Raw genomic sequence first — 24,751 nt, forward strand, 5'->3', positions numbered from 1 at the left:
AAATTCATGTTTATTTTAAAACGTTTCAAAATCATGAAAAATTTGAAAGTGGCTCGCCGAAAAGAAAATAGCGGCCAAATTTTATTGAAAATATTATTTTGGTACCTAAAACTCTAAGGATGAAAATTTTGATGACTTGAAATCATTTAAAAACCGAAAATTGAAAAATCATTTGAAAACGGGGTTAGGAAATCTTTATTTTGAAATCACAGGGAAGGGATTTAAAAGGAAGTGACATGTGGCATAAGGATGGCCATGCTAAGGGGGACCATGTGACTGGATACAGGTGTGTGTGGGACCAGCATGCAAGTGAGAATTGCCATGCGGACAAGGGTCCAGATCACATTTTGCTGCTACAATGAGGCAAGGCACTTCATGGCTAATGAAGAATGCAACTCTGCTGAATCTGAAATTAATAGGTTGCCTCGAGTCAAACTTTTCCTTCTAGCAAAGACTTACCATCTCAAACTGCTCCTTCGAGGCTCACGGGTATCTCTAGTCTCCAATATCTGAGACTCCTAGTCTTCAAAGAGCGTAGCAATGACAACCACATCATCATATTCCATTGTCTCTGTTTCACCGCGGATAAGGTCCAATCTCTTCAAAAATCTGAAACGATTTAAACCCAAAGTCCCATCTTTTGCAACAGACAACCTGGATGGCTTTCCACCTTGAATCACTATGCGGGGATATACAGCGTTTCCCAAAGATTTGCTCCTCTCGAAACCTTTCTCATCCAGTACAAATCTATGTGTAATAACACTGGAATATAGAGCTCTTCCTTTCGTAGCAACACTGGTTAGCAAAGAACTTTGAAACCCCCCCATGATGCTGATCTGTACCTTCAAGATACAAATCTGCTAGACAACTAAATTCATTTCTGCTCTCTGACGCAGCAGCCCGAGAAAAACTTTGCGGACGTGTTGTCACCGACATGGTCGAGGAGCTCTTTGACGGGCACATTGGCTTAGTCGATATCCTTGTTGGCGCGGATATACCGACAACAGTGGAGCATCTCAGGTTGTGGGTTGTTTTCTTTTTATTTGAAAGGCTTCACAACTTCCCATGTGAAGTTGGGGTCATCTCTTTGAAAGTGCCTGTATGCAGCTGTCTTCAAGAACCTGTCGTTGCCACCCCTCTTAAGATCCAGGATAATGGCAATCCTTCCAGGCCTGAAGTCAAAGCTCTCTTTCATAGTCTTGAGAATCTCCTTGTCTGGAATCCTTCCTGTGGCATACGTGTCAGCAGATACAGATAATGGTTCGGGCACACTAATGGCATATGAGACCTGCACAACGCACCTGTGGGCAAACCCACTAGCGACAATACTCTTGGCAGCCTGCCTAACAATGTATGCTCCAATGCACACCAATACAAGCATAAAACCAGATAAAACGATGAAGACAATGGTTCTAGGATTCAACTTCTGGATCTGGTTAACAAAATCTACAATTATGGGGAGACCTTCAGCACTTCCACTTGGACCACTGCCCATGCAACTTCCAGATGGCAATGAAGAAGGAATCTCTGGATAATTAATGTACAACACATCATAGCTACCAAAAAGAGCCCTATCTAGAGGCACTTTCTTCTGCCAAAAATCCCTCACATGTCAGCATAGCAGTGGTGTTATCAAACTTCTCTCCATTGACTTTGGAAATGTCAACCTTTGTGGAAGTTGCAATCACATAAGCTTGATTTACACGCCCTAGAGGAACACCATTAATCTTGAATGACCTGGTAACCAAAAGCAACTCGGATGAGAGCTGTTTCAGAAAAACAACTCTCTTCCCTTTAACCTCCCAGCCAAGATAATCAACACCGTTCCAGGAGTAATACTTGCCCTGAGTTTCATCGGCTTGGCTTTGTGCTTATTGATCAATGGCTTCTTGACGTCATCGGCCGGGTAAAACCTTGGCAGCTTCTCATCAGTATTGGAAAAACCTCACATGAAACCTCATCGATCAGGTGCGGTTGGCCAATGGACAAGGGAAATTCTCAAGTCTGTATAACTTGCATTTAGCTGCATGGTAGTGCCGAGGAAAGAAAGGGGATTCAGTTCAGCATTATCGGTACTTGGATACCCAGAAAACATCAGGACGGAGACCTACTTTCCTCATTATCTGCATAATTCTTTTCATTTGCTCTGTATCTCTTATCATGTTATACAAACTGCCTCAGCTAACGAGTATTCGTGTACGTGGGATAGGGAAATGAGGATAGATGATGGGTATGAAGGATATAGGTGAGTGACGTGTGGGGTTCTCATGCACATGGATGGGTGAACTTGGATCTTTGATGAAGACTTTGGATGGATTTTGGAGGTTATGCAGGGTGTAGGAAACGAACAGAGGGTGATGGTTATGAATGGGTTCAGTCATGCATGAGGTTATGGGTATGATAGTATGGGGTTGAGATAGAGGTATAAAAATGATGGATGGTCACACTTGCATGGTTCTTGTGCATGTGGATTAGAGGAATGGGACACGTGGCCCCTTTAGTTGCTACCTTGATTTCAAGCCAATGCTCGTCATTTTCCTCCCTTGGAGCCCAGAAAGTCCATAAATGGTCACTGCCTAGCACATTCTCAGTGCCATGAAAGAAAAGGTGCTTGAATTTCAATTGGATAACCATAAATACCCATTCTTCGGTCAACCATAGAGCATCCGTCATCACAAAACAGAGTTGGGAATGTATCAAATACCTTGCATCATCTCACCTTTTTTCTGCTGGCACCTCACCATGGAAATTGACAGTGAAAATTTGGTTTTCTCCAAGAAAGTGATCCACAGCACGACTAGAATTCAATGTGTTACAAAACACCATTACCTTGTTTCCTTTTGCCAAACTTGGCTCAAGAACCTGTAACAATGCCCCCAGCTCGTTTTCAGAACCCGAAAGTTTGATAAAATCATGGCGAGCAGATGCAATCTTCTTATGCAGTGTTGAAGTGCGCAAATGTACTATTCCCTGAAATTCCTCATCAATCAGCTTTTGCACTGCCTTTGTCATTGTCGCAGTGACCAAAACAATTTGAAATCCTTGATCATCAGATTTTGATGCACGATTTTTTTAATGGAGCAAGAAACTTACGAATGTCGGGACCAAATCCATGGTCAAACATCGTGTCTGCCTCGTCCAACACCAAGTATTTAATTTCACCATAAACCATATTCCCCTCCTCAATATGTTGAAGAACCCATAGTGGACCTGAACCGTGCACGATGACTGATAGATTTTGCCACACGAAACACCTGCTCAGATAGCTCCCTTGTAGGACATAGCACAACAGCTCGAGGACGCCTTGGCTTCATTAGCACACCAGAGAGTGCCTCATCCCCTCTTAGTAGCTGAACCAGAGGCAACCTGTAAGCAAGAGTCTTGCCAGAGCCAGTGTGAGAACCCAAAACCACACTCCTTCCTTCCAACACAGCTGGGACCCCAATACACTGAATATATATCCTCTGTAACTCTTTGCTCCCACGGACGGAAATAGGAGTAATGATGCACTCCCTGACCAGATACCCGAAACAGGGGAAGATGGAAAAGAGAAACAGAGCACAAATGTAGGAGTAAAAGAAACCCATACAAGCCTCATTTCATATAACGATCAATGAGCTCATATGAGGGTGGATGAAATCCAATGGGTGCCAAATAAAAGATAGAACATGGTTACAAAAATATCTCACGAGGGAAACAAAACAGAAGCAAACCAATCCACAATAAAACCATTAGCAAAATATGAGTATGCTCACCCCCAACCAACAAACATCATCAAAGAATCAGCATAAACAGAGCATAAAAACATACTAGTAGAAGCTAGTGGGGAAACCACAGTAAAGGTACCTGAAAAGGCTTCTCTGCAACCCTCCAAAGACGACCACCACACAATAATTTCTTCCTTAACTCTGGTGATCAGCAAACCTCACTCCAAGAACTCTCCACCCTCTGTCTTTTTTCTCACATTTCCCCTCTCAAAGTCTTACCTCTCTCAGCTACCCCTCACAATGCTCTCATGAAAAACTCCCTCTCCTGCTTTCTGCTTCCCCTCCTCCAAAAAATGCTCTGTCTCCTCTAGCTTGCCTCACTCACCTCCCCCAAAAACAGCCTACCATCACCCAAAATATCCCTCAACTAACACGTCCAAAAAGCACCTCCTCTCCTGCAACTACCAGACGCTCCTCCATAACGGCCTGAAGATTCCATAACAGGTGTCCATTTTTCATTGCTCATCATTTCCACTATCTGATTCTGTAGCAGCCATCCACGAGCCGACAAGTGGCTCACTGAGAGGCTTCCACTTGGTAAGAATGAGTTGCTAGGATATGATAAAAAACCGAGCCCTATATGGGGGTCTACAATAGGGATTTTGGTTTATTAGAAAAAAAAGCTATTACAAATAATTAAATCTTTTATTATTATTATTATAAAATAAACAAATAAATAAATAGATAAAATTGAAATTAAAAAAAATGGTTCATTGAAATATTCTACAAAAAAAAAAAAACATTACTATTTGTTTATCATTAGATTTACATAATATTCCAAGAATTAGGAACAACACAAAAGAAACAAATAAATAAATAAACAAATAAACAGATAAGCAAATTACTTAAATGCAGAAGCAACAATAACCAAACTAACAAAAATTTAAAACATTTAGCAGAACATGAAAGGAAATGGATCATATACATACACCAATATATACCAAAATGGCATGCAGAATAAATCCAATATATACAAAAATAAATATAAAATAAAATAAAAATAAAGAGGAGGACATGGATAATTCGTATACGCTTTACAGTGCAATCCCAAATCTAGTGGCTCTCCACAGCTTCCCCAACAAAGCTTAGAAATACCCACAAACATCTCAAACCTCTCACAAAAAAAATATATATATATAAAATAAAATAAACAAAGAAAATACTGAGAGTTTTTCCATAAAAATCCAGAGAGTCGTCCTCCATTTTTCTCATTGCAAGATGGTCTTTTTATCGCCAAATCAGGATTACAAATTTTTTGCCTATGCCCATGCCCTGCCTCCAACTACTCCAATTGCTCCTATGTTACTTTTCCCACTCTCAAAACAGTGCTAAAACATAACCAATCACAAAAAAAAAAATAAAAACATAAAAAAATAAAAAATCAAAATCCAAAGGAATAAGTAGAATATATGTTAGAACCAAGAGCAATGTGCAAGCCTAATAAATATAAAAATGAAAGCATAACTACAATAATATCAACCCAAATCAAATTTGCAACCAAGCCAAAGTCGATCACATGTATTGCCCAATATAACTAATATCTCAAGCACAAAAATATTACAAGCCTAAAACCCACAAACAACCCAAACTCAAAAATAAAATATAAATAAGTAAATAAACACGGTGCAAATCAAAATGAGGATTTTACCTCATTTCAATATGAAAATGAAGAAAAGTGGCAGTCACATGAGTGAGGAGGTACAAGATCGACGCTTTCAAAGTGGGACAATGATGGTCGGAGGTGGTGCTAGTGGTGAAGGGCGGTGAACCCGTCGCAACGACTGTGCCAATCTATGACGAAAATGGGTCACTGGATGCGAAAGTAATGGTTGCAAAGGGCAATAATGTTGGTCATGAGAGGAACAAATAAAAAAACAAGGAAGGAATAGAAGAAAGAATTTGAGATGAAGGAAGGAAGGAAAGGAGAATGAGGCACCAATTGCGGGTATGAACAATTTCTCTAGATATGGGAGAAATGGAAAAAAAAAGAAGTGGCTTAGGAAGAGAGAATGAAACAACTGTGATAGTGGAAGAAGAGAAAGGGGGCTTAGGGTGGTTTAAATGAAGGGTTAGGATTAATCAAAATAAATGAAGGCCTAGATTTAGTTCCACGTATGGGGTATAGAAAATTGGACCAAAAATAAAAAAAGAATAAGACATATTTGGGGGTCCAAAATGAGTTAAGGTCAAGGAATAAGACTAAAAATTTAGTTTAAGAAAGAGATTTGGGTATTAAAAAATATTATTAGAATTTTATTGAGTAGTCAAAAGCTTTTGCTTTGCTCCATCAGTGGTTTACTAGTTTATATATTTTGTATAAAATAAATATTTTATTAAATGGATGAGTCTCAACAAACATTATTTTTGTAGTTTTATCCCATACCTTTGGGCCCTTTAAAGGGTAAATAAAATATTAAGAATATATAGACAAAATCTAAAATAAAAAATAAAATAAAATAAAATAAAATTATGTCATGTGAAAGTGATACTTTTGTTGTATGAGATCCATGCATTTTTGTTGTACTCTATTAATATAGCTTTTATGATTTATCCAAAATACAAACATTCTAATAACCAAAACATGAATAATAATATTAATATAGGATTAATAATATCAACAATAATTTAGAAATAATCATAATCACATGTATAATATTAATATAAATAATAATACTTTGGCGGCTAATAATGATATTATGAATAAATACAATATTAATAACATGGATAATATTATTTATAATAGTGTTAATAATAATAATAATAATAATAATAATATTTTTGAATAGGTGGTAACATTATCCACAAATATGCAAATTTTTAAAAAAGATTTTATCAAAAAAAATTCTCTTCTTAATTGATCGTATATTTGTAACTAATTATGTTAAGGATAATTAAAATTTTTTATTCCTTTCAATATTGGAATTGAGACTTATCCGCACGTGTCGTCAAAAAAAACAAAAGTCTAAATTGTAGTGAAAGCCAAAAACCGACAGCACAGTATATACTTAGCTACCTCCACGTGGCCTATTAACAATCCTCTATCCAACTGGATTCCTCTAGACGTGTCCACCACCACAGGCACACCTACACATTCCACCTACTAAATCGCCACCCTTCTGCCCCATGTAAACGGCTGAGATCGTGCCACGTCAAAAGTGAGACTCCACCGTATATATGAAGCCGCGCACCCAACAGAAAGTTTCCATCTCTCCGTTAGACAGTGAAGAGGAAATACAGAAGAGACAGAGACGAAGGAAAAAGAGGGAAAATCTGGGGGTTTGAGCCCTAGAATTCTGTGATCTTCTCGATCGCTCTTGAATTTGTCTACCAAATCGGCGGTTCTTCTCCGATCTGATGCTCTTGATCGGAATCTCTGCTGTCTGATCGAATTGGGAAGATGATGATTTCGCTGCAGAACGATGCTCGCAACCACCTCCAGTTGTCGCAGCAGCTGGTGGGTGGGATGTCTAGGGTTTCCTTGAATTCGGATCACCGCGATGAAGCCCCATCCGCGTATGTTGTGAAGCCGGAGGCTTCGCTGAGTCTCAAGCCTTTCAAGACCGAAGCTCATGAAGGTTCTTTTGGTTTTTCTTTCTTCTTTCTTTTTTCTTTTTCTTTTTCTTTGAGTTGTTATGAATGATCTCAATTGCATCAGTGTTGGTTAGTTCTGCGCTGTTTCGATGCCAAAATGCTTTTGATGAGTCTTTGTGAGTGGTTATTATGCTAAAGTTTTTAACTTTTATCGGTTCTCTTAGAAATTTGACATTTGATAATTTCTTTTGAGTTTCCGTTGGTGTTTTTTGGATGTAAAAGTTTTAGACTTTTTCTATTTCGGAAAATTAAAACTTTGCCTCAAGTTTTCGGTTTTGATTAATTTTTTTAGATATTTGTTTTAAGGTTATTTTTAAAGTTTTTCTTTTCTAAATGATCGTCATTTTTCGGTTTTATTTATTTATCAATTTTTTGTGAAGTTCCAAGTTTCATCCTTGCTCTTCAGTTTTGATTATTTTTTTTCCATGCCAAGGTTTTAAAATTTTATCTTCAACATTCAGCTTTGATGAGTTCTTCTGATGCAAAACTTTTATAATGTTTTTGGGTTTTCTGTTATTGAACATTAATATTCAAGTTTTAGTTTTTGTTAGTTTTTTAATGCTAAAGTGTTAAATTTTTTTAGCGGTTTTCTTTCAGTTTTCAGTTTAATGATAGGAAAAGCTGATATATTACAGAGTATCTCATAAAAAAATTAGTTTTTTAATGCCAATGATTACCTTGGTGTGTTCGGATGTTTCATGGAAATTAACTATACAATTACGGAGGGCAGTGTTCAACATGAAAATTCAAATGATTTTCAGGTGCCTGATTGCTAAAGATTTGAACCGTCATTTTTAAACTTCTTAATTTTGAGTTTGAAAGTCGGACCGGTGCAGCCAAAAGGATCTTTCTCTCCCATGTAAAATGTTCGTTGTCTTTCTTGGTGAAATGGTCTAATATAATTTTTAACAATATTGGGAAAATCTTGATTCTTCAATGTATAAATTCAAAAGAACTATGTATGCATCACTGTCAAATGTGTATCTTAGGATGAACATATTTATTTTTATTATAACCAAATATGCTGGCATGATACTAACCCATGATGATCAAGACAGAAAAAGGAGAACGGAAGGGAAAATAGGGGGAGGGGGAGGGGGCAGGTTGGAATTGGGCTAGTTTTCTTATGAAATCTGTTTTGAGTCATCGTTTTACACTTAAATCATCATTTATGATGATGAGAGCCTTTAAATGTAATGGCTTATTATGATGTTGTGTGTTTATCTTGTAAAAAACTGTATAGTATGGTGCTGTCTTTCCCTTTTTTTCATCATGTTAATTTGATTTGCTGGGAAATCCTGTAACGGTTGTGTTGGTATCGATATCAATGCATTTATAATGTACTAATAGTTTAATTGGAATTGATGAAAGCTTATCTGCCTGATATTTCAAAACTCCATTTTCAACTTGCAGCGATTGATGATCTAATGCTTATTTGGTTCTTGTGGTTTTATAGAAAATGATTGATTCTTTGATTTATTATAACTGAATCTCATGCTATGGAATCTTTGCATGTTGTAGTTGACGAAGACATGCTGTTGGCACTAGCTCATCAGTCATATAAGGCTGGCAACTATAAACAGTCATTGGATCACTGCAATGCTGTTTATGAGAGAAATTCCCTAAGGACTGATAATCTTCTCCTTATGGGTGCAATTTACTATCAGGTTTTATTTATTTGAATGAAATGTTTATTATGTTGATTTGTGTTATATTCTATTGCTTGGTTAGTCTTATACTTCTTTGAGGAATACATTGCTACATATTTTTCCTGATATAAATTGTCATTTGTTTTTTTTCGAGTCCTATTACCCAGTTGGGTCTTAAATTGCTCTGTTATTTGTTCTGGAAGTCCAAATTGAGCATGCTTTTCTGTTTATTTGCAGTTGCACGATTTTGACATGTGTATTGCAAGAAATGAAGAAGCTCTTCAAATTGATCCTCGCTTTGCTGAGTGCTATGGCAATATGGCAAATGCATGGAAGGTAATTATTAGGATTACTGAATTGGTTGAACTTCTCATCCATTTTGTATTGATTTCTTTCTTCTTTTTCCTCCTCGAATGCAGGAGAAGGGCAATGTTGATCTTGCAATTCGCTACTATTTGATCGCTATTGAGGTTTGTGTGCACTTACGACTCTTGTTTCTTATTAAGTGTTCTATTTTCAATTTATTCTAGTTTTCCCTTGGACAAATTTGTAAAATATTATTGGATATTAATTGTTTTTGTATTGTTAGTGATGATGATAATGTGGATTTAGTTTGGAGAGATAAAAACACCTTCAGAAGATGATGACTAATACAACCTTAGTGTGACAGCAGGGATGCACTTGCTCACTTTTCTCCTTTTGAGGACAATTAATGCCAAAAGAATAACATGCAGTTGAATTTTTTTTTATTATTTTGTATTATATTTTTTATTCTTTGAGAATAATATATGAATGTGTATCTTTTCTTTTTATATTTCTAAATTTTAAATAGGGCCTTTATGGTATGCCTGATATTTGGAGAGGGCGTAGTGGAATTGGAATGACTGAAAACCTATATTTGACTACCCTCTTTCATCATTTAATGAATTGTTTGGTTCATACAAATGATTAAAATTTGACTTTGTTTAGTTCTTGGAGAAGAATTGTAATACTAGTGTCACATTAATGAGGTTTTCTCTGCTATGAGCTTTCTAGATTTGAACTTTTAACTTTGTAGTAGTGGTAAAACCATGATACTTTCTAATCTTTGCCTGCTTTCTCAATGTTTGGCCACTAATATGCCTTATGTGACACAAAGTCACTTCAATTTTTGTGGAAGGCAGCCCCTTTGTGCCTTTTTTGGGCGGTTTGGAAGGAAAGAAATAGGATTGCCTTTGATAATGAGGATTTTTCGATTCATAGGTTGAAAAATTCTTTTATTTGTAATCTTTGGTTGTGGACTAAGTCGGTTGTAAATGAAGGTCTTCTTCCTTTACTCAGTTTTTTTGATTGGCTAGGCGCTAGATGAGGGTTGGTTTTGTATCTTCTTTTCTTTTGATTGTGCCTTAAGGTGCCTCTTGTATACCCCCTGTATGCTTTTGGGTCAGCCTCAAGGTGCCCTTTTCTAATATATTTCTGTATTTGCCTATCAAAAAAAAGTCACTTCAATTTTTGTGTCATCTTCATCTTTTGATTGGCCTTTGCTTGTGAGCAGCACCTTTTTTCTTTTGTTTTTTGTTTAGTGTTCATACCTGCTTTTTATTTACTCCATTGTAGCTTCGGCCCAATTTCTGTGATGCATGGTCGAACTTAGCTAGTGCATACATGCGAAAAGGAAGGCTCAATGAGGCAGCTCAGTGTTGTCGACAAGCGCTTGCAATAAATCCTCTTTTGGTAGATCCTTATCTAGCTTTTTCTTTTTTCTTGTCTCCTTCATGCTTCTGTATTTCTCCCCGACAGACAAGGGAAAAAAAGAAGAGACATTTATATTTTGATATTTGAAATTTCAATTTCCTTTTACTTTTTTTTTTTTTCTTGGGAATTAAATGGAGCATGGTATTCTGGTTTGCATAAGATTTTCCTGTTAACCTTCTTCCTGTACATCGGCATAGGTTGATGCTCATAGCAACCTTGGGAATTTCATGAAAGCACAAGGTTTGATTCAAGAGGTAAGCCCAGTGAATGATTTATTTCCCTGTTCTCCTTAATATATCAAATGAAATTTTTGGTACTTAAGCTGTTGAGTTCTGGTGACTTAGGATGCTAATCTAGTTTATGCCTTCCTCAACAACCTTGCTTTATGAGTGAGGCTGCTACGCTGCTGGATCTCTCTTTTTTCTGTAATTATTGCATTTTGAAAACTGATGTAGAATCTCAAGGCTGGTATTCCTTTAGGTCTCCTGTATATCCATTAAAAGATGACGCGTAGCTCTTTTTTATGCATAGCTATAGGCAACCTATTTTAGCCATGTTTCTTTCTCTCATGTGTTCTCAGAAACCTGGTTTCACATGTTTTGGGTTTGTAGAAACAATAATATGGATGAGGGAAGAAGAAATCTTATGAAAAAACCGCTGGTATCCCTCCTCTACTTATCCTCTTAAATGTTGGAGGAGGAATGAATACATTAATGAAACATAATTTCATGTAATCTGATGCCCTGGTCTGCTAGAATGATTCTACTAGATAATCACCTGATCTATACTCCACTCATATGAGTCGGTTTAGAAATCATGGAAAGATCTTTAATCCACTGGAAGGGATTTCTATCGAAATAACTCGGTACTCTTTCACTGTAGTGGGCTTAGAAATCAGGGAAAGATCCTTGATCCACTGGAAGAGATTTCTTTCCATATTTAGATATTTATATACTTGTACTTCTCCTTTGTTGTTAAAATACTGATGCGAGTAATTCATGTGTGGAACTGTGTCTGAATTCACGGTTCGATACAGATAGCACGTTATCTGCAAGCCAGGGCTCAGATGATGATTGGTCTTGTTGTAACTTCCATCTCCCAGACTCCAAATTGTCAGAATCTAATGTTTTGTGCAGGCATACAGTTGCTACATTGAGGCGTTACGTATACAACCAAGTTTTGCTATTGCATGGTCAAATCTTGCTGGTCTTTTCATGGAGTCTGGTGATCTTACCAGAGCCCTTCAATATTATAAGGTATTTTCTACTTAATGCTGTCCTGATCATTGTTGATGGTTTCTTTTTTTTCTTTAAACATGTCTTTTACTGTTTATTCTAAAAGGCACTATGATTATTTTAGTTTTATATTTTTTTTCTCAATTTCTTATTGTTTATATCTGATTTTACATGAATATTTTTAATGCTGTTGAATTGTTTTTGTGTATCCTCTTTTAGATTTGCCTGTATCAACCTGCTTGCAAAGCTCTAATGAATGTGTATTCTCTCTCTCTCTCTCTCTTCAGGAAGCTGTAAAACTCAAGCCCACATTTGCTGATGCCTACCTAAACCTTGGAAATGTTTATAAGGTAAGCTGTCATGCCTTGTGCCATAAGGTTTGGTAGCTGGAAGTGCCTGGACTGGTATCAGGAAAAACAAGAAATTTATTTTGCCTTTTCCAGGCTTTGGGAATGCCTCAAGAGGCTATTGTGTGTTACCAACGTGCTCTTCAGACTCGACCAGAGTATGCTATGGCTTATGGTGAGCATTAATTGTATTATATGCTTGTAGTGACATTACAACTCATTCTTGGCAGTTTAATTTTTTTCCTTGAGCTTTATGATGTTCTTCCAGATGGCCATGTACTTTGTTAGTTATTGATGGCATCTAAATTTTGATGTGTGCCCCCTCCTACCCCCCCCTGCCTCTCCCGTTGTGTGCCCCTCCCTGGTTGTCTCATTCAGGTATAGGATTAGTTTCACTATCTATGCTCTGATCTTCTATATGGCAACCTGATGATGCTACTTTACTAATATTTTTGTTGCCAAGTTGTCTGACTTTTATGAGTCCTCTTATTCAGGTCTAGGATTAGATTCACTATCTATGCTCTGATCTTCTATATGGCAACTTGATGATGCTGCTTTACCAATATTTCTGTTGCCAAGTTGTCTGACTTTATGAGTCCAAATCAGATTGTAAAATAATACACATGTTGGGAGTAAGCAGTGCACAAAAAAGCGATGTGCACCAAACTTACAATCTTAAACTAATGAATTCCCACACTATCTACAAAATCCAAAAATAATTTCAAGGGGAGTCCACATCCCAGCTTGACTACAAACTCAAATTCATAAGAAGCAGTTTTTCAGTTCTGTGTAAGATTGCTCCACTCTCTCAAATGTTCTGTCACAATTTTCCAATTGATCTGAAAAATACATTGCAGAATCAACCTCCAAACAACTTTGCCTTTGATTTCAACAAAAGAACCCTATCCACTAAGAAGGACATCTCTAATTGAATGGGGAAGTCCCCATGACATGTTCAATGAAGAGAACACCATGGATCATGCCAGAAAGCCCATTTGAAATGATTGAGGGCGTGGGCTGAATATTCAACCTCTTCTTTGCCAAGATAATACCTATTAACCAAACTCCAGCCTTTCTTCATGGGTTGGCTCAAAGTCAGAAAATTTTCCCTAAGTTGCTTCCCATGCAAAGGAGTCAGCTGTGGAAGGCCCCTCCTTTAGGATTCCAAATTAAGTTTAGCTTGAAAAAGCAGGACGATCATCTGAGGCTAGAGATGAATAGTATGATCTGATAGGAAGGATTCTCTTTTGTCCACCTTACACACTTGCTTGAGCTCCAAATGTTAGAGATAAAAAAAGAGTTAGTTTAGGATCAAACAACAAAATTCTACCATTAGTCTACTCTAAAAAGTTTCTTGTAAATGTAAGATTCTAATCATTCTCATGTAAGGAAGCTGCCACCAAGCATTATTTTGTACTGTTGGAATGAAAATAATGATCCTAATGGGTGTACTATTCAGCAAGATAGTTTCACAATTTTAGCATTTCATAGTTTTAATAGGAGTTTATTTTTCATTTTATTCAAATTGTTTTAGTAGTTCATCATTTAGTCAATTTCCTTTTGTTTGAGTTTCTAATTTGATTAGGAAAAGGAATCATATTCCTACTAAATTTAGATGAAGGTTCTATGCCTTTAATTGATTTTTATTGATTATTGAGATTTTTGCTGAGGGAGAGTAGTTTTCTATGTTTTTTCTTGCTGGCTCTACCTTTTGGTGCCTGTTATATGTCCTATGTACTTTGGTGTGCTATTTCTTTTGTTTTTTTTTATATAATATATTCTCACTTTATTTGCGTATTAAAAAAATATCCGGCTATATCTAGTCTTTGGTCTTATTAGTAAGAGGAATTTTATGAGTTTATACAAATCTATGTGGTCTTTCAATCTTATCATGAGAATTTATTGAGAATCTAGTACCTATATAGCTTCTCAAAGGTGTAATTGCCTTTCTAGATAAATGCTAGGAACCTGTTGTGATTGCCAGGGATCTATTTCATTCATTCTTTTGAGATGGGGTGGAGGAGAGGTTTTGGAAGAGGCTTGCCATGTGGAAAAGACAATTTATTTCAGAGGGAGGATCACCCTCATCCGGAGCACTTTGTCAAGTATGCCTATATACTTCATGTCTCTATTGTGTGTGCCACGTGTGGTTAGATTGAGACTAGAGAAATTACAAAGGGACTTTCTTTGGGGTGGGGGTGGGATGGAGAAGAAGCCTCATCTTGTAAAGTGGGAGATTGTTTGTTCAAATAAAAGGAAGGGTTTGTCTAAACTCAATAGAGCCCTTTTGGGTAAATGGAGTTGACCCTTTGTGGAAGGAAGGGGGACTCTTTGGAAACAAGTGATTAGTAGGAAGTATGGGGTAGAAGAAGGGGGGTGGTGTACCCGAGAAGTAATGGAGGGGTATGGTGTGGGGTATTGGAAAGAAATTAGGAAGGAATGGTCTTTAATGAAAAACAATTTTGTTTTCTCCATGGGAGATGGTGGAAGAGTGAGATTTTGGGACGAAAGGTGGTGTGGTGACGATGCTTTAAGTCTTTCTTTCCCTTAAATGTTTGCTTTGGCAGCATCAAAAGAGACGTGGGTGGCAGAGGTTTGGGATGCTTCAGGGGAGTAGCGGGGTTGGAATCCACGTTTTTCTAGGCCATTTAATGATTGGGAGATGAAGATGGTGGAGAGATTCCTTTTCTCCTTACAAGGAAAGAAGGTGGACACTAACATGGAGGATAGGGTTGGTGGAAAGAGGCTAAGGATGATATTTTTTCTGTTAAATCCTTTTATAGTGCTTTGGAGGGCAGCAGTTCAATCCCGTTTCCGAACAGCCCTTGTGCTCCTTCTAAGGTTAGTTTTTTGCTTGGGAGGCTTCATGGGATAAAGTTTTAACTTTGGATCAACTAAAGAAGAGGGGCTGGTCACTCCCAAATAGATGTTTCCTTTGTTGTGCTGCTGAAGAGTCTATTGATCACCTTCTAATTCACTGCACCAAGGCTAAGGTTTTGTGGGACTTGTTGTTTACCTTTTTTAGTGTGCTGTGGGTTCTTCCTTCGTCAGTTAAAGAGGTCCTTCTTGGGTGGCATGACTCGTTTGTGGACAAGAAGCGAAGAAAGGTTTGGAGAGCAGCCCCCTTATGTCACTTTTGGATGGTTTGGAAGGAAAGAAATAGGATTGCTTTTGAAAATGAGGAGTTTTTGATTCAAAGGTTGAAATATTCTTTTGTTTGTAATTTTTTGGTCTTGGGCTAAGTTGTGTATAGATGAAGGGCCTAATTCTTTAATCAACATTTTTTGATTGGTTGGCCTTTAGATGAGGGCGGGTGAGTTTTTTTGTTCCCCTCTCTCTTTTGTTTTTGCCTATAGGTGCCTGTTGTATACCTCTTGTATGCTTTGGATTGGCCGTTGGGCGCCTTGTTCATATTAATATATCCTTCTTATGTGCCTTTGCCTATCAAAAAAATAAAAATAAAAATTTCATTCTTTCTTTTTTTTTTTTCATTTCATTGTGATTGCTTAGGATAATTTAGGTGTTGTTACCTACGACCTTGTTGTGATTGTCAAGGGCTATCTTTCTTCTCTTTTGTTTCCATTGCTTTTGTTTTCTTTGATCTTTCATCTCCTAGTGTTGTTACCTAGTCTTTGTGTTTCTGTCCTTTTTAGCCTTTGGTGGGCATGAAATGCATGCACCATGTGTACATGGTTGTGCCTTTTGCTTAGGCCTCATTAATATATATTCTCTATTTGCCTATCAAAATATATATATAAAAGCAAAAAAAGAAACCTTGCTATAAATCTAAAGATTGTGAATCAGATCCTTCAAGGAATCCTCTTTATGCCAAGGCCCATGCCACAGTTGACTATTAGGCTATCACCAGATTTGCAATAGCAAATTCAGTCCTTATGAACAATCCCTTCCTTGCTAATGGCTTTCCAAAGACAAAAGCAACCTACCTTCACTAGGGTACCACTCTTCATTTCCCAATACTTCTGTAATATCAAATTTCTACAAAAATTATCATTCTTGGAAGAGAATCTTCAAAGCCACTTCGAAAAAAGTTATAGTGACAGGCCCATAACTTCTAATCCCTAAACGTCTAGAATCCTTATCAGCAAAAGCAATTGGTCAGATAAGTAGATGAGTTTTTCTTCTCAAGAAAACCTGTCCCTCAGAAAATTTCTTTGAACTCCTTCCAACCTATCTCCACCTTTGTAGGGATCACAAATGCTATAGGAAATAAACCAGAAGGCTATATATTGTGCTTATCAACAAAGTTGGCCTTCCTCTTGGAAAGATACTAAAAGTTCCACGAAGCCAACCTTCTCAAGGAAAACAATTGACAGTTCCTTGAAGCCAACCATCCCTTCAATTTTTCCTTATGTGAATCCCCCATTCATGCTGACTTGAACTAAGCACCTAACAGCATGCCCAAATAGTTGGTAAGAAGGCTGTGTGATGCAATCACACTTTGAACTCACATAAGGGTTCCTAGGCAATCATACCTAGAGTTTCTTAAACACTTACTGTTAGGAAGAAGACAATCACACCTTTGTTCTCCATTGGAAGACCACATATACAACTCTTTTTCCTAATAGGACAACTTTTTTAATTCCTTTTTTTTTTCTTACAAAAATATGAATGGGTGCAGGAAATATATCTTTTGGAATTTAAAAGAAATAGAAACTTTTCTAATATAAGAAGAAGAGTAAAAGAGAAATAAACTTGGCTAAAAGTTGGTCACAGAATTAAGTAGAATCTTACCAAACTATAATAGGATCTTACCAAATTAAAATAGAAACTTAACAAAGAGAGAATAGCACTCGATGTCATTCAACTTGATTGGTTTCCAATATGTAGATAAAGAAGAGGATCATTGCCAATGTATTTTTGGAGAAGGATTCTCTTCCTCTGTTTTGATCAGATTTTGTAATTGTGGGAAGGATTTCTCATCCTTCTTTTGTACTTTTAATCCTCTTTAATGAAAATGTTGTGTTTCTGATTAAAAGAAAAAAACTCCTTAACAAGCCAAAATAGAAGCTTATTGAATTAACCATGGTAAGTTCCAAGAGGATCTTAAGTACTCATCATTAGTCTCCTGAATGGTTGGGCATTGGATCCAACCTTTCCCTTTCTCTCTCATAGGTCTTTAAAGGATATCTCCAACATTGTTCTTTATTTCCTCTTAACTTGGAAGAAACTAACCTTGAGTTTTGTTGACTTTCCTCAATCTATTGAAATTCAAAGCAAGTTTTTCCAGCCTTTCTTTCTTCATTGCCTGGTGCAAATGAATTGATTATGGATGAGGTTTATTTGCTTGGTATGGATCTTGTCTGTGACTTGCAAAGATTTTGACTCTTATCACTTGATCTTGTGCGCTTGTAGTGCCCCTTCTTTCTGATAAAAGTTGGCTTCCCCTTATATTTATAGCCTACTTCGTCCAAATTCAGGCAACCACAAATGCACCAAAACCAACCTCAAAAGTAGGTTAACCTTTTTGTTTAGGTGACTTGCATGTTCCACTCCTCATTCAACTTAGCTATCGTACTAGTGGCTGCTGGAATTTCCACAACTTCACAGCTTTGAGCAACACACTTCATATTCTTATAACCATGTTGCTCATTTGAAACTGCTCTTGGCTTTGTTAGTGTCTTGTTACATACTATAGTGTGTTGATCATTCTATGTTAGTGAGAACTTCTAGAAATGCTTCTATGCCTATCCAAAAAAGGCCTGAATCCTTGTTTTCTTTTGCTAGGTAAACATAATCATTATCCTTATTCTCCCTTTCAAGCTCCTCAATACGGAAAAACAAAGGTTTCTCTAGTTTCAATAGTATTCCTTGCATCTCTTCTTGATGCTTCTTCATTTGTTCCATATTCATAGCTTTCAAAGCAATGCCCTCTTCATTAAATGTGTAAAGAAAATGTATTAGCTTTCCCATGCTGACACACATCTTGATTCTAAGTCAAAGTTGACCAATTGGAAGATGTGCAATAGTTATAAGAATCATATTGCACCATATGAAATCATTATAGTAACGCCGATGAGAAGCAGAAACGAAACATTGCTTTGAATAGTAGTACCATTGACCCATGATTCCTTGTATGGTTGAGGATGTGGCTATGTTGGAATTTCCTTTCAACAATTGCTTTGGAGGCTATATTCATGATGCTCTCTCCATCAATGATTACATTAGAGCTTTACTCTCACAACGTAGGATAGTTTGAAATATAGAAGTATACTTCCAATCTCCATCGTCTTTTTATTTGTTTATTTATTTTGGTTTTTTTTTTCCCTGTAAAAATACATTTTATGATTGATAGAAAAGAAAAAGCTTCACTTGCTTCTTGAAGATTATCAACATTTAATATCCAATGTCACTCTATATTGACATTTTTAGGTTGGCCGGCCGCTTTATGGTCATACCTCGTCATTTACATATGAAGTTGTAAATTTGTTTCATATTCTACTAAACTAATTCCTTCTTTCTGTTGTTATCTTTATTGTGTTATTATTTTTGATTTTTATTGAGCCCAACTATTCATAGACTATGGTATTGCACCATGTTTTTATATAATGTCATATGAAGCAGGTAATATGGCTGCAGGTAATATGGCTGGCACATATTACGAGCAAGGGCAGATGGATATGGCAATTGTCCATTATAAGCAAGCCATTGAGTGTGATTCAGGTTTCTTGGAGGCTTACAATAATTTGGTGGGTTCTTGTTTATGCTGGACTTTTAAATTGAGCTATTATAATTTTCAGTTGTGAGTTTCTACTGACTTGAGATTGTTTTGGTTTGTTTTGCTATTAAAAGGGCAATGCATTGAAAGATGTGGGGAGAATAGATGAAGCAATCCAATGCTATCATGTAGGTTAATCATGTCTATTTTGTTTATCATTATTATTATTATTTTTTAAAAAAAAATTCTTCATTGATCTTTTTTTTTCCCGTGGTTGTATGAAGCAATGCCTGTCTTTACAACCAAACCACCCACAGGCACTTACCAACCTTGGAAATATATATATGGAATGGTATGCTCTATTTTGATTTCCTGATTATTTGGTTTAATATGATCACATGATATTAAATGAGATCTGCATGTGGCGTTTTTTATCATGTAGGAACATGGTGGCAGCTGCTGCTACATATTATAAAGCAACATTGGCTGTAACAACAGGGTTGTCTGCTCCTTTCAGCAATCTTGCAATAATATATAAACAACAGGTTTTTATGGTTGCTTGAGCTTTTCCCACTGTCTAGTCTGATGCTTGTTTTTCCACTTGTTTGATGATAGGAAATGAGGCAGGTGCAGTACTCAAAAGTATGTTAAAATCATGCTACATTCTTATGGTGGTTCTGACTTGTCTTATCCTTATTATTTATATTGCAGGGGAATTATGCGGATGCCATATCCTGCTATAATGAAGTTCTCCGCATTGATCCTTTGGCAGCTGATGGGCTTGTCAATAGGGGCAACACTTTTAAGGAGATTGGCAGAGTAAGTGAAGCGATTCAGGACTATATACATGCTATCACCATCCGGCCAACTATGGCTGAAGCACATGCGAATTTGGCTTCAGCTTATAAAGACAGGTATATGTTAACCTTTTTTGGCATGTGAGGTTATAATATGTTTTGGGTGATCAGACGTTTTGTTAATGGATTTGAAAAATTTGTGAGTTTGGGTTTGAATTTTTTGCAGTGGACATGTTGAGGCTGCCGTGAAGAGCTATAAACAGGCATTGCTTCTACGCCCTGACTTTCCAGAAGCAACTTGTAATCTTCTACACACATTACAGGTATTACCAAAATGTGATATTCTACTGGTGATGACATTTTGATGGATCCTATCTAGTTTATTGGTAATAACTAGTGGAAAGATTTCAGGATAAGTTTTGTTGGTTTAAATTCATAGATAGATTGTAGATATTAAGTAGTAATGGTTGAGAGTGTATATTAATGAAAATTTATTTATCAATTTGAGCGTGACACTTGCTGATTTGAGTCAAAAGATCTCAGTTACTTAGTAGAGGTATACATGAATGAAAACCCATACATGAATTCTCATTATAGGGGGGATTATTCATTTTCCTCTCTGTGTATATGTGTTTGGCTAGCAAGCTTGCTTCTTCATGCCTGACATAACCTAGATACTTATACTATCCCTTGGTGATGTATCACTCTATAACTTATCTAAGACAGTTGTCTTCCCACTTTTGAGCATCTATAATACTGGTTTATCACCGGTGATCACTCTATAACTTATCTAAGACAGTTTTTTTCCACTTTTGAGCATCTATAATACTGGTTTGTCACCAGTGACCTGAACCAGTGATTCTGTAATTCATTTTCCTCTGTGTATGCTATTTTTATTTTTTCCAACTGATTGTTCTGACACAATTCTCATTTCTCACGTTATTAGTGTGTGAGGTTCATATATAACCACAAATGTTCATGTAATGCATAGATTGTGTTTATGGTGTAGATGCTATTGGTCCATACATGGCTTTACTTTTGAAATACTTACTGTTAATATCAAGTTAGTGAATATTGCATGGTTTCAATATATAAGAAAACTATTATGCCTATATTCATTTCTTTTATTTCTTATCTGTTTTGCCTCTGAAACCCCATTCATTTTTATGTCACTCCTCTATGATAAGAGAAATATCTGTTAGTTATATATGTGATGCACTTAATACCCATTCCTCCTTTGTACTCTTGAAAGCCATCTCCGGCGCATTGACCATTACTTCCTGCTGTATCTCTCAGAGTTTTCAAGTTTGGTGCATGGACTATGGATTCATGTTGTGTATCTCTATAATGCTCAAAATTTTCATGTTTGAATATGTTTCCTCAAGTTCTGTATCAATTTTGGGTAGTTATGCCGACCCTGATAAATTGTTTTACCTAAAATTTGTTTCAAGAACAGATGGGTTTCATTTGGTGAGAACTCATTTATTTTGATAAACTTGTTCCAGTGTGTCTGCAGCTGGGAGGATCGGGACAAAATGTTCATTGAAGTTGAGGGGATTATCAGGAGACAAATTAAGGTTCTGAATGGATTTGCACCAATTATCTTTCTTGATTTGTATCTTTAAATGATTTCAGATAGATTACTTCTGTATTTTTGGGTGGGATGAATTAATGCACTTATGTCATCATTCTCTCCTTTCAGATGTCAGTTCTTCCTAGCGTACAACCTTTTCATGCAATAGCATATCCAATTGATCCATTACTTGCTCTTGATATAAGGTTAGTTCTTTATCTTGGTACAATGTTTATAACAGCATATTGCTATAGTTTCTAACTCAAGGTCTTTTTTTGGTTTTAAGTCGAAAATATGCAGCGCACTGCTCTTTAATTGCATCTCGATATGCTCTTCCTCCCTTCAACCATCCAAATCCTGTTCCTGTGAAGAGTGAAGGTGGAAGTGGGAGGCTAAGGATTGGGTACTTGTTGATGTCATATATAAATTATTTTATTTCACCATTTCTGTATCTTATAATGATTTTCCTACCCTCGCAGATATTTAAGCAGTGATTTTGGTAATCACCCCTTGTCACACCTCATGGGTTCTGTATTTGGCATGCACAACAGAGAAAATGTTGAGGTTTGTAGATTTTAACTTTTTGACATTCCCAATCTAAGAATCTGATCTGACTTGCCATATGCATTGCTAGTATGCATTAGAATGTGAAAGCTTTTTTTTTTTTTTCTCATTTGTGTGTTAGGTGTTCTGTTACGCCTTGAGTCCAAATGATTCAACTGAATGGAGACAGCGTATTCAGTCAGAAGCTGAGCACTTTATAGATGTTTCTGCCATGTCATCTGATATGATTGCCAAACTGATCAATGAAGACAAGATACAGATCCTTATAAACCTCAATGGTTATACCAAGGTATATTATAATTTAATAGTTATTTATTAACAGTGTAAATAATTACATATCGTCTTAGTTTTTGGCTTAGTATGTTACTCTATTTATTTTGTTGGGACATATATTTATGATATCAGTTACTACACATGTTTACAGCTGAATGCTCCTGATTTTAGCCTGTGAAATCTGTTTATGATGTTTACCATTTGTTGACCTTCTTAAAAAAGTATATTTGAGTTTTAAGTTTGGATGATCAAAGAATTCTTGGCATGTCTAATTATGCAGGGGGCTAGAAATGAAATATTTGCAATGCAGCCTGCACCTATTCAAGTTTCTTACATGGGTTTCCCTGGGACCACGGGTGCAAGTTACATAGATTACTTGGTCACTGATGAGGTGTGTATAAGAACCAAAATCAGAATGTTGCATTGACTCATTTAATCCTTCTGTTTCTCTCTCTAATCTAAGAAGCTCGCTTCTTGTCTCCAGTTTGTGTCACCTTTGTGCTATGCACACATTTATTCGGAGAAGCTTGTTCATCTTCCTCACTGTTATTTTGTAAATGACTACAAACAGGTCAGGCTTCCTGAATATTAGCCTTGGTTTCTGATGTGTACTTCTCGTTTAATTGGTTATTTGAGGTGTTCTTTGTTGTGGTCTTTTTAAGGCACTATTAATATATCCTCTTATATTGCCTTTTAAAAAAAAGTTTAATTTGTTATACCTTAATTCCTTTTCATGGCTACTACACAGAAAAACCGGGATGTTTTAGATCCAAATTGTCAGCACAAGCGATCGGATTATGGTCTGCCGGAAGACAAGTTTATATTTGCATGCTTCAACCAATTGTACAAGATGGATCCTGAAATATTTAATACTTGGTAATTTCTTGATAATTTTTAGTCTGTTGATTTATGATATGCTTCTACCCAATTTTGTTTCTCACTTTCAATCATCGTCTGTCTTTTAGGTGTAATATCCTGAAGCGTGTCCCAAACAGTGCTCTTTGGCTCCTCAGATTCCCTGCTGCAGGCGAAATGAGACTTAGATCATGTATGTGGAATGTTTTTACTAAATTTCTTACAAGCAGAGCCTCCTTTTTAGTGTAATTGATCTTGATATGAGATAATCCCTGTGTTGCTTTGCTAGCAAGGCTCAGTTTCTTTCTTAATTTTTATTTTCTATTATAATATTATTTTTATTCTATTGACCTTACTGGTTGTGGATCTATTCAGATGCTGTTGCTCAGGGTCTGCAGCCAGATCGAATTATTTTCACTGATGTTGCCATGAAACATGAACACATCAGGCGCAGTGCTTTAGCTGATCTATTCCTGGACACGTAAACTTTCTTTTCTTTTTCTTTTCCAGTATTTCAAGGCTGTTGGTTTTTGTGTTCATATTGATGTTTGGGTTTTTTTTGTCACCCTGTTCAGGCCTTTATGCAATGCGCACACCACTGGTACAGATATTCTGTGGGCTGGTTTACCAATGGTGACTTTGCCTCTTGAGAAGATGGCAACCAGGGTTGCTGGCTCACTTTGCCTTGCTACTGGACTGGGGGAGGAGATGATTGTCAGCAGGTAGGCACTCGGGTTTTCTACACCTATACATGTACATGCATGCATGGAAGGTCAAAAATCGGTCCTTGGTCATACTATGCATATACATGCATACACACTCAAAAATCGGTCTTTAGTTCTGTTAGTGTCCCATGATCATTCACACAGGAAGTTTGATTCCAAATCTTGAACTAATATGCTCACTCTGGTAATAGCAAGTAGCAACCATGGCCTTTCCTAAATAGGGTTTGACTTGCGTCATATGGGCCTGATTACATCATGATTCTCATTGGAGCATATGGTTTTCTCAAGCTGTAATCCAGTGATTTTATGGTGTTGTATTTAGACTTTCTTATTGTTACCTACAGTATGAAGGAATATGAAGAGAGGGCTGTCTCTTTGGCCATGAATCGCCCGAAACTGCAGGCTCTGACAAATAAACTCAAGGCAGTCCGGATGAGTTGCCCTCTGTTCGACACTGCACGTTGGGTGAGCTCACTCACTCTTTATCTCAATGCTCATTATTATTGCATTATTTTTAGCTAGGAAATGGTTGTTAATACAAGGTGTAAACAATTGCAGGTGAGGAATCTAGAAAGGGCATATTTCAAAATGTGGAATGTCCATTGCTCAGGTTCTCGGCCGCAGCACTTTAAAGTTGCTGAGAATGATGTAGACTTCCCTTGTGACTGATAGGCAGGAGGGGGAGACGCGGGATTGTAGATAAAAATCAACGAGAAAAATACAGAGGTTACATTAAGATGCAGAGATTAATTAGGGATTCAATGGTGGCGTGTGTTTGTGATGAGAACCAACCATGGTGATGGATCTCTCTGGATTTCTCTTCTGGAAAAAGGAGAAAAAAAAAAAAATCTCTGAATTTAACCATTTAAAACAATTGGATGAATCTCAGGTAAGGTGCACGAATTGATTGATTTTGAGCCTCCCAATTTTGTGTTCTTGGGTGTTGCCTTCTCAATACTGCAGGA

At 36.8% G+C, this 24,751-nt stretch overlaps 1 protein-coding gene across 3 annotated transcripts; it reads left to right on the forward strand.

Annotated features, from left to right (window-relative positions):
- The first annotated feature begins 6,971 nt into the window (after positions 1 to 6,971).
- Positions 6,972 to 24,697, forward strand: LOC117912980 (probable UDP-N-acetylglucosamine--peptide N-acetylglucosaminyltransferase SEC). 3 transcript variants are annotated; one of them, XM_034827809.1, is made up of 28 exons: positions 6,972 to 7,342; positions 8,880 to 9,025; positions 9,245 to 9,343; positions 9,427 to 9,477; positions 10,604 to 10,720; positions 10,939 to 10,995; positions 11,878 to 11,997; positions 12,264 to 12,326; positions 12,420 to 12,498; positions 18,921 to 19,030; positions 19,134 to 19,187; positions 19,284 to 19,351; positions 19,442 to 19,544; positions 19,711 to 19,913; positions 20,023 to 20,119; positions 21,302 to 21,373; positions 21,499 to 21,575; positions 21,656 to 21,772; positions 21,849 to 21,933; positions 22,055 to 22,222; positions 22,487 to 22,597; positions 22,691 to 22,777; positions 22,955 to 23,082; positions 23,172 to 23,254; positions 23,437 to 23,542; positions 23,637 to 23,783; positions 24,131 to 24,251; positions 24,345 to 24,697. In XM_034827809.1, exons 1-28 carry the CDS (start codon positions 7,165 to 7,167, stop codon positions 24,453 to 24,455), a joined length of 2,958 nt encoding a protein of 985 aa, XP_034683700.1. In that variant the 5' UTR covers positions 6,972 to 7,164; the 3' UTR covers positions 24,456 to 24,697. The 3 variants fall into 3 exon arrangements, with proteins under 3 accessions (XP_034683700.1, XP_034683698.1, XP_034683699.1); XM_034827807.1 differs by having other exon boundaries at positions 6,973 to 7,342; positions 18,903 to 19,030; XM_034827808.1 differs by having other exon boundaries at positions 6,973 to 7,342; positions 18,906 to 19,030.
- The last annotated feature ends 54 nt before the right edge of the window (positions 24,698 to 24,751 follow it).

The sequence above is a fragment of the Vitis riparia genome, chromosome 4 (assembly GCF_004353265.1).
Source record: "Vitis riparia cultivar Riparia Gloire de Montpellier isolate 1030 chromosome 4, EGFV_Vit.rip_1.0, whole genome shotgun sequence".
In the NCBI taxonomy this organism is placed as follows: domain Eukaryota; kingdom Viridiplantae; phylum Streptophyta; class Magnoliopsida; order Vitales; family Vitaceae; genus Vitis; species Vitis riparia.